The sequence below is a fragment of the Nyctereutes procyonoides genome, unplaced genomic scaffold (assembly GCF_905146905.1).
Source record: "Nyctereutes procyonoides isolate TBG_1078 unplaced genomic scaffold, NYPRO_anot_genome, whole genome shotgun sequence".
In the NCBI taxonomy this organism is placed as follows: Eukaryota; Metazoa; Chordata; class Mammalia; order Carnivora; family Canidae; genus Nyctereutes; species Nyctereutes procyonoides.
This window is the reverse complement of record NW_026575141.1, coordinates 11,623,242-11,633,413: the sequence shown is the minus strand read 5'-3', so window position 1 is coordinate 11,633,413 and position 10,172 is coordinate 11,623,242. Positions and strand designations below refer to the sequence as shown.

Below are 10,172 nucleotides of genomic sequence, written 5' to 3'. Positions count from 1 at the left end.
TTACCAGTAAAATTGTTGAAAAGCTAGTATTTCTCACTGAAACTTCCAAACAGTCAAAATACACACAACAAAACATATGAACTAATATGCTGGGAGCCATACAGGATTTCAAAAAATTATGACAGGTAATCAGTTAATTTTTAATAATATATTTATGTAATATTCAATGGCACCAACTTTGATTCTGAAAAATGTCAGCTGTAAATGTCTCACCCCTGTAAGAACACACTCAAAGGCAAATGCCTCTACTATCTAAAGGTAAGTTGAAATTTCTCTTATATTTGAAAATTCTCTAAGTTACTGACTTGCCAAGTGCCTGATCAGAAGCAATCTTCATATATGTTTCAATACTTTTATTTAGAGTTAAATGCTATCCTCCCTCTTTCATTTCCTGACCCAAATTAAGGGATGAGTCATTTTTGGAAGAATTTATTTCTAAAGGTAAATAATTAAGAATAGTGGAAAAAATTGTTTTGTTCCATTTAGTAATCTGGCTAAGTCTTTCCTTTATGGCTTCTATTTACCCTTGCAAATAACCTAACTCTCTCAGTGCCAATACACCAGCATGGTCCAACTAGGTCAAATATCAAATACTAAAGATTTCCAGAACCCAAACACAAAAATTAATTTTTTTCCTTTTGTATGAAAATTAGATTTTTAAAAGCAATATTCCCATGTTATGAGAATCTACTTTAATACTTTAGAATTAGATTCTATCCAAATTTATAATACTAAATATTGGTGTATTCCCAAAATTTCACTTGAAATTAGTTTTCAGTAACATTTAACAATTACTATTCATAATTCTTAAAACATAGTATGTAAAATGAACCACAAGTTTATTCTACGATTTTTCTATAATAGGTATTCAATTCTGTAGAAAAATGCAAACATTATCTTTATTGTTAACATTTACACTTGGTTCTGTAAACAAAGTTGACAAAAAAGAAAAAAACTAAGTATTTTTACACATATTTATAAAAATTTCAAGAATATGATCTTCACCACTTTCAGAAGGTATTTACTTTTTAGTCTAAAAGCCAGTAAATGTAGAAGTTGAAGGGGAAGAGAAAAACATTGACAACAAATTATTTGAATTTTCTTCTTCCCAAATATCGAAAACATCACATATACCACTGTTTTCGGTATAGCTTGTGAAACCCAAAAATTCTGACTTCTCTTCACTAGTCTGAAACAAGTCTAGTAGAGATTGTACTGGTGAACTACAAATTCTGTTTCTTTCTTGTGTAATAACAAATTCAGTTCTTTTCTTATCTAATTCCACATTTGGTTCCAGATTTTCTTTTTTATTTCTTCTTAATAATATTTTCACTTTCCGATGGATCGTACCAGAAGTTTGTAAACCATCCATATTGCTGAAGTTGCATTCGTTGGGCTCCTCAGGGGGACTTCGGGATGGAGTCTTTGCCCGAATTGTTAGGTGCTCCTGTAAACTGTTTACTGCTAACCGACCAGAATCATGACCAAATATTGAATGAAGGTCCTTTTCCTTCAGATCCTTTGCTGAAAAAAGCACAGTATCTGACTTTTGTTTTGGTTGAGATGCAGTATTATCCATACTACTGACATTAGAAACACTTACAGAGGTCTGCAGCCTACGTGGACAATGATCTACCCTTAGTTCTTTTAAGTCCTTTTCATTTGTCATTAATTTATGTTTAGAAACGTCAAGAATGCATTCCTGTTTATTTTTATGCAGAGGCAGATGTGTAAAATTTTGTCCTATGTCATTTTCAGCTGGATTTAATGTAGAACATTTACTAGTTACTTTCTCATCCAGTCTTCTCAATTCACTTGAAGGGGAGGGGACACATTCTGAAATAAACACAAACTTCTGTTCAGGTTCCTGGATTTCTTTATACAGGAAACGCTGCTCAATTACCTGCACATTATTTTCCTTGAAGTCTTTCTGAGAAATATGTTGCAATTCTAGCTTTTCTTTTGGTTCAGACTTTCTCAGGACACTTGCTGTAATAGGTGAAAGGGATCCAATGCTGTATTTTATTCTTTAAAAACAAAAAGAAAAAACTGCTATAAGAAATTCCTGAGATTTTAAAAGTCAAATTAAAAATCTTTTAAAACTATTTATGAAACCTACTTAACTTAGAAAATATTATAAAAATACTGAAATCTTAGTAGTTAGCTGAATTTGCTTCAGATGTTTTTCAAGTACTAAAGCTTTATAGACACAGCTGAAAACTCTAGTGTACCCCCTATTCTCATCCATTTTCTTCCTCTTCCTCTCAGAGGTAACCAGTATCTTAAATGTGGTGTTTAAAACTACTTCCACCATGTAATTCAAAGAAAGATGACAGTAAAGGGATTTGGTTCTGCTCTCAATTTTATTTTCATCCTGAAAAATATCCTAACTTCTATGCTTTCATTTATATCAATATTGTCTTTTTACGTAACAATGTAAAAAATGAGTATTTATTGGGAGATAGGGCAGAAACATATACTCACTTATTTATATTTAAGTACAAAATATATAAGAACAAATCAAGCCAGGAACTTGGTGTAAAGACACCAAGACACTCTATAAATGACAAAAATAGTAATCCTGAAATTTCACATTTGTATTTGACCTGAAAACCTCTTCTTCATGGAGTCTCTTAATATTCTTGGTATGCTAGTTTGTATTACACAGTCCTAAATTATATATTACCAGCTCACTACCGATGTTTTTATGTTATACATATCACAGATAACACTACAGAAATACAGAATTCAGTCTGCCTCTTCAAAACCAGCATGGACCCTTTTATATTTGTTTATACTTTCACTTAAGATTCCTCTTGAACAAATGGGAGTATTAAAAATTGAAAATACTAGTCCAATACTGCTTTAGGTGTTTAATGTCTAAAGATGTTTAGGTGACTTGTACACAGATAAAAATTGTGCAGATAATATAATTAAGGAAAAACCAGCTTATATCCAAGTACTAGTTCAGAATTTTGCAGATTAAATTTTTAGGGCATTTTATATTCTTACAGTAGCCGATATAGTTTTAATAGTTGAAAATATGCCTCCTCTCCAAATATCGTATTATTTAAGTCACCCACGAAAAACCATTCTGAATGCTACAGAAATATGAAGTTTAGAAACTGTTCTACTGAGATATAAGTCAAGACTTCCCAGTTAATTTTCAAAGGCTGTACCTTGGTATCCTATTTTCTAATCTTCCTTATGCCTTAAGATTAGTCTAAAAACAGATATAATGGGGCAGCCCGGGTGGCTCAGTGGTTTGGTGCCTGCCTTCCGCCCCGGGCACGATCCTGGAGACCCGGGATCGAATCCCACGTCAGGCTCCCTGCACAGAGCCTGCTTCTCCCTCTGCCTGTGTCTCTGCCTCTGTATCTCTCTCTGTGTCTCTCATGAATAAATAAATAATATTAAAAAAATAAATAAAAACAGATATAAGGACTGAATAACCTAATGAGTTATCATCAATTTTAGCATTTAAAATAATTTTTTTTAAATTTTGGATTTATAGGGACAATCTAACCAGGATCATTTAGTCAATGTGCAGTAAACTATCAATGAACAGCACTATATTCACACTTAAAAGCCCTGTCAGAACCATTAGTTAAGTATTATCGGCAAGTAGAACTTAAGTAAAATGTATTCAGTGAAAGTATAAAGAAGACCTACTAGAGGTTAAGTAGAGGAAGTTTATTTAAACTCCTTAAGATTAACTAAAAATTCTAGTTTTTTTAGTTCACGTAGTGGGTAAACTTTATGGTCCTAAACCAGAAGCTAATAAACTAAATAAGATATGGACCAAATCTGAAGTTTTATTGGAACACAGCCATATCTCTTCATTTACACATTGTCTGAAGCTGCTTTCGTTGTACAATGACAAAAAGCTAAGTAGTTGAAAGAAAGATGTTATGGTTCAAAAACTAAAATATTTACTGTCTGGTTTTTTAGACTCTAAGATGAAAACCTTAATCTAAAAAAAGCACTTTTGGTAGTGGAGAAGGGGTGGTGGGAATGGAGAGAAAAGAAGTAATCAGTTCTTTACATTCTGAAAATTTATTATTCTTCTTCTTAAGAACAGAAAACTTTGGATTATTTTTAGTTTAATGAAATTGTTTAATATGCCAGTACAATTTAAAACTTAGGTTGATAAATTACCTTTTCTTTTTAGGCATGTCCCTTTCATATTCCACAAAGTCAAAAATTAACTTAGATACAATATCATCAACAACTTGATAGTGACTACTCTGTGCAAAGTTTCTGTGTTGTTCACTTAGAAGATGCTGAAACAAAAAAGCATATAAGTCATATATTAAAGCCAATAGATTTCTTTTTGTTCAAGTTTTCTAATATTTTCATGCTCCTAAAACTAGATTTCTAATAACTACTCTAAAGAAATGTCCCTTACTGGAACTTCAAAGAATGTTAAGTAAATTTGTGGTTTAAATGGAATTGCCAATGAATAAACTACATCAGAAAATGAAGATAAAGACGGACAAATACAACAGTAACATTTAAAATTTACAGTGTGCTAATATTGAGAAATTCTTCCCCTTTATTTTATCCTTATACAATTACCCCTAAATATAGTAGGGCTTATAAAATATTAAATAAATATTATACTTTAACATAACAAGAATCCAGAAGGCAGTTTACAAAAACAAATGAAGTACAATGAATGTTGTTAAGTATAAAAAAAAATTTGAGGAAAATATATGAGAACGAGCAAGTAAACAATCTCAACTACCCAATGCTTATAACAGAGGATATAGAAGTTATTCTCAGCCTTCCGTTTTTTTAAAACTGAAATATAGTTGATAATTATTCTCAGTCTTAAGAATGGTGAAGAACAAAAGTAAACAAGCTCAGTGCACTGGGATAAAACTCCAAGGAAATAAAGCTCCCCCTAAAGAGGTATAGAGGCTTCAGGCTAATTTTTTTTCTTTCAGCTGATCAAGGAATTGAATCTAAAAGGCTGTACACCACTTAGAAAGCTGTACCAAGATGATCATTTCTGTTACTTCAGCTTCATGTAACTTTTGATGATCTGATTGTATTTCCAAAAACTAAATTCTCCAGTGATCACAAAAAAAAAATAGTATTCTGGATTATTACCTGAAAAATTTACCACATACAAATTATCTATGGCCAGTAATGCTAAACAGATGAGAAAGGATTAAAATTTAAAAAGAAACATTAACTTTTTAAGTTCACAATCCATTTATTCCTGTTCTTGGGAGAAATCTCCAGCTTTTGTGAAGCTGCCCCCTATTCTCAACCCTACCTCTTATCATTCATCCTTTTTTAGTCCTGATTTAAATATTACTTTTCTTAATTGAGCTTTCTATGCCCGTCATCCAACCTTAAGTACTCTCATTATTACTACTGTACTGTACACTTTACTTTTGTGACACTATCACTATCCTACTTGCAAGTGCATTGTTTTAGATCTACCTTCTCTGTTAAACCATAAGATATCTAAGGGGAATATGTTTGCCTGTTTGTTGTTGCTTAATTGCCAGTAATCAAATTTGTTAAATGAATGCCCTGATGCAGGTGGAAATGAAGCACTGTGAAATCTAAGATTCAAAAAAACAAGAGTATTTTATTCTCAGTGACTAAGGAAATATACATAAAAACTAATAAAAAATGATTTTAAAATATCAATCTAAACATCTACTACTAAGTTTCCTCCCTTGTGTCAATCAGTGACCAAGGTTTTTAATTTTTTGTCCCAATGTTTTCTGAGCATTAAATTAAGATTATAAAGTGATATTAAGGAAAACATCCCTGGGGCACCTGGGTGGCTCTGGTTGAGTGTCTGCCTTTGGCTCAGGTTGTGATCCCAGGGTCCTGGGATCAAGTCCTGCATTAAGTCCTGCTTCTTCCTCTGCCTATGTCTCTGCCTCTCTGTGTCTCTCATGAATAAATAAATAAAATCTTAAAAAAAAAAAAATCCTTGTAAATTATTCTATTGTAATAACAGCAAAGGAAGATTTAGGGACTAACCTATAATTTAAATTTCAAAATGATTTTTGGAAGGGAAATATTTGAAATAGAATTAGCTTCTGATTGAAAACAATCTTAAAATGGGATGCATGGGTAGCTCAGTGGTTGAGTGTGTCTGCCTTGGGATTGAGTCCCACATTGGGCTCCCTGCACGGAGCCTGCTTCTCTCTTTGCCTATGTCTCTGCCTCTCTCTCTGTGTCTCTCATGCATGAATAAATAAAATCTTTAAAAAATCATCTTAATCATATTTTATTATGAAAACAAAACACAAATATATTTTGAGTTATTAAAAAATAAAACTTCAATTTAGAGTCTGAAAAGAGATAGGTTATCTCCCAGATATTTATAAATATTCTCCTTAACTTCCCCACCATCTTCTTCCAAATCAAGCACGTTTTAGTGCTACTTACCTACTACACCTACCTACTAGAATGAACTTAAATAGTAACAACTAAAATTTAATAAGCAGAGCCTGCCACTGTCCAAGGTCACACAAACAGGATACCAGAATACAAACCTGGGCAGCATGGACCCAAAGCTCTTTTTTTATTTCACTTGACAAACTACAAATAGTTCGCATCTTCAAAGTGTATCTTCATCCCAAATCGCCTTCCAAATATTCTCTTTATGCTACTTCAAAGAATAATCTCTACTTTCTTCTCATCCTTCCGTTAGTAAATCATTAACCTATTTTTTAATTGCTCTGGCCTAAAGCATCTTCTACTCACTCCCAACATTGAATCCACTTGGCAAAACCTCTTTGCCCCACCTTTAGATTATATTCACAATCCGACCAAGTCTCAACACTTCCGCCAGGTCATCACCATTAGTTTAATGGTTTCTTTAATCCCATCCATCAGTTTAATTTAGCACTTTTTATATTGCTCATTTCAATATCCACAAATCTTATTCCCTCACTTCCTAGGTTTCTACTCAAACATCACTTGATCAGTTAGCTATTCCTTGTCTAAATCAATACCTATAGCCCTATTCCTGCTTGATAAGTTTCTCACTGAATACCTCTGATACTCTCTCTATATATACCTAATTATTTTCTTACCATGCGGTTAGCTATCTCTCCTTCCCTGCCATAGAATGTAATTTTCACAAAGGTAGAGAACTGGTTTCTTTTGTTCAATACTGCGTATTCCAGAGTAGTGATTGGTACAACACAGGTACTTAATAAACATTTGAATAAAAATTACTTTTCAATATACATTTTCCCACTTTGGGTTTCTAAAATTTAAGATAATACTACAAAAAAGAAATACATGCTATTTAGTCATTATCAAGTTGTAAACCACAGTAAGAAAAATAAGCTAAAATTTAGATTGTAAATATTCATAGTTTTAGAAATATCAACCCCAAATACAAAATCACATTTACAGTTTCAAGATCTTCATATTTCTGCAAGCAACATTCACAATATCCTTTTTTTTTCTTCTCTTTCAATTGGAGTTGAACTGGGATTCCACCACCTTTATTGCCATCCGTTTGGATTCTAATAGAAATATATGATGAAATAATTAAGTGCTGAACATTAAAAGTAATTTACAGAATGTACAATCCTCACGTATCAAACATGCCATAATCTACACAGATGTTTATATCAACAAACACTTTTAAATATATTTCTTTTTAAGAAATTGAGAAGCAAACTAAAAAACGTAGTGCATATTCTAGAGTATTTCAGATCACTTAGGAAGAGTAATGCATTTTAATTACTTGTAAATATTTGCAAGCCACAGTTCAACCTTAATCTACTGATCTAACATGTCTAAATGTGACATACTTAAAAGAGATTTAGACTTTTAATCCAACAAAGGGGCGTTAAAAATATACAGGGGGAAAAACCTTAAGAGTAATCACAAATACACACACACACACACACACACATATATCCCATCATGGCATTACATGAATTATTTTAAATGTTGGCTTAAAAAGAAAAAAAAATTACTTGAGGGTTAAACCAACCTTAGTTTAACCTGAGTTTGCTTTTGGATGCTAGATGGCTTATCTACATCAAATGGACTGGAGGGCTTCTGAATAGAGTAATTTATAAGAGGCATATTGGTCAGCTGAAGATAAAATGGCCTATAAAGTCTAAAAAAAAAAACAAGACAAGTACATGAAATTCTTTATGATAAAAAAAAATACAACTGAAATCTTGTATTTCAAAATCATGGAATTTATCTGGAATCTGAAATATATAATAGAAATCACGTTTCCCTTCCCAATTCCTAAATCTATTCTTTTTTTAAAACACAAATTTTTATTTAATTATGGTAAAATAACCCATAAAATTTATCTTAACCTTTTTCTTTTTTTAAGGTAATCTTTATGCCCAAAAGGGGGCTTGACCTCTGAAATCAAGAATCACATGCCCTACCAACTGAGCCAGCCAGGTGCCACTATATTATCCTTTTTTAGGACTATAGTTCAGCTGCTTTAAGTACATTCAGTGTTTTCCAACCATTAACATCATCCATATCCAGAACCTTTTTCATCTTTCAAAAACTCCATACCTATTAAACAGTAACTCCCCATTCTCCCTTCTCTGCCAACCCCGGACAATCATCATTCCATTTTATGAGTCTGACTACTCTTAAGTACTTCAAGTGGAACCATGCAATATTTTTCCTTTTATTTCACTCAGCATAATATCCTCAAGGTTTATCCACGTTGTAGAGCATGTGTCAGAATTTCATGCCTTTTTAAGGTTGAATAAGATTCCATCTTATGTATATATCACATAATCCATTTATCTGTTGATGGACATATTGGATCATTTCTGCCACTCGGCTTCCATAAATAGTGCTGCTACCAATAGGCATGTGCAAGTACCTTTTCAGAGACCCTGCTTTCAATTTCCTTGGATATATAACCAGAGGTGAAACTGCTAGATCACATCACAGTTCCAATTTTATGAAGAATATCCATACTGTTTTCCGTAGTGGTTACACTATTTTATAATCCCATCGACAGTGCACAAGGGTTCTAAACCATCCACTTCCTTGTCAATACCTATTATTCTAAAGGTTTTTTTTTTTTTTTAATAACAGCCTCCTAATGGGTGCGAGGCAATGGATATCTCATTGTGGTTTTCACTTGTATTTCTCTGATGATTAGTGATGTTGAACGTCTTTAATGTGTTTCTTGGCAATTTGTTAATCTTAAAGGAATGTAAAGTCCTTTGCCCATTTTTTAAATCTGATAATTTGAGGGGCACCGAGTGCCTCAGTCAGTTAAGGGTCGGAATCTTGGTTTCAGCTCAGGTCATGATCTCATGCACCTTGAGACAGAGCACCAAGGTGGGCAGCAGGGAGTTTGACTGATATTCTCTCCCTCTGCTTTTCCCTATACTCAGGAGTGCAAGCATGCTTTCTCTTAAATAAATCTTAAAACACAAAAAACTGATAATTTGATTGATTTTCTGTTAATGACTTGTTCATATTTCATCTTTAAATACATTAGGTTTTTATTTGAGTTCCAGTATAGTTAACACAGTCTTACTAGTTTCAGGTGTAGAATATAGTATTTTAACAATTCTCTAAATCACTCAGTGTGCCTGTTTGCCTCAGGTATTATGCCAGCTGTAAATTCTACGTTGCCTCTCCACAGGCTGCTGTCTCTTTAAGAGTAGGGATCCAGCTATCACTTGCCCTCCTAGCTTACCCAGTGCTGAGTCAGCTGACTTTTAAAGCTCTAGGATCCCAGGCTCCACTGGTTATACAAAGTCAGGAATTTCACCCCTCTGGTTTTCAACGCCAGACACTATGGGGATTCATCTTCCTCTAAAAGGCTCCCTAGTTATTTGACCTCTCAGAGCCACGGCCTACAGCTTCCTCCCTCTTGCAGGCAGCTCCTAATCACCATCTCTGCCCTTCCTAATGTCTCAGATGTAGCTTCTTCTCTACATAGTTGTGAAGTTTGTTCTGCCAGCTTTCAGATCATTCTCTGATTTATTTGGATGCAAGGGCTGTGTTAACCAGTTGTACACAAGAGAAGCCGTAAGCTTAGGTCCTCCCATTCCATCATCTAAGTTCCCCCGCATATTTTATTTTGTTAGATATATGATTTACAAATATCTTTTCCCATTCCATGGTTCCATCCCATTTCACTCTGTTGTGTACACAAATTTATAACTTTGTTGCTGTGC

General features: G+C 33.3%; 1 protein-coding gene across 4 annotated transcripts in view; it reads right to left on the bottom strand.

Annotated features, from left to right (window-relative positions):
- Nucleotides 1-892: 892 nt before the first annotated feature.
- Nucleotides 893-10,172, bottom strand: part of DBF4 (DBF4 zinc finger) — a 40,404-nt gene continuing 31,124 nt past the window's right edge. For 3 of the 4 annotated variants that reach the window (XM_055307282.1, XM_055307281.1, XM_055307283.1), the window contains exons 9-12: nt 7,988-8,116; nt 7,397-7,511; nt 4,159-4,283; nt 893-2,027 (exon numbers count right to left, since the gene is read on the bottom strand). In XM_055307282.1, the coding sequence (XP_055163257.1) occupies nt 1,034-2,027; nt 4,159-4,283; nt 7,397-7,511; nt 7,988-8,116 (1,363 nt within the window). In that variant the 3' untranslated portion in view covers nt 893-1,033. The remainder of the gene's footprint in view (nt 2,028-4,158; nt 4,284-7,396; nt 7,512-7,987; nt 8,117-10,172) is intronic. The other variant, XM_055307280.1, reaches the window with a different exon arrangement.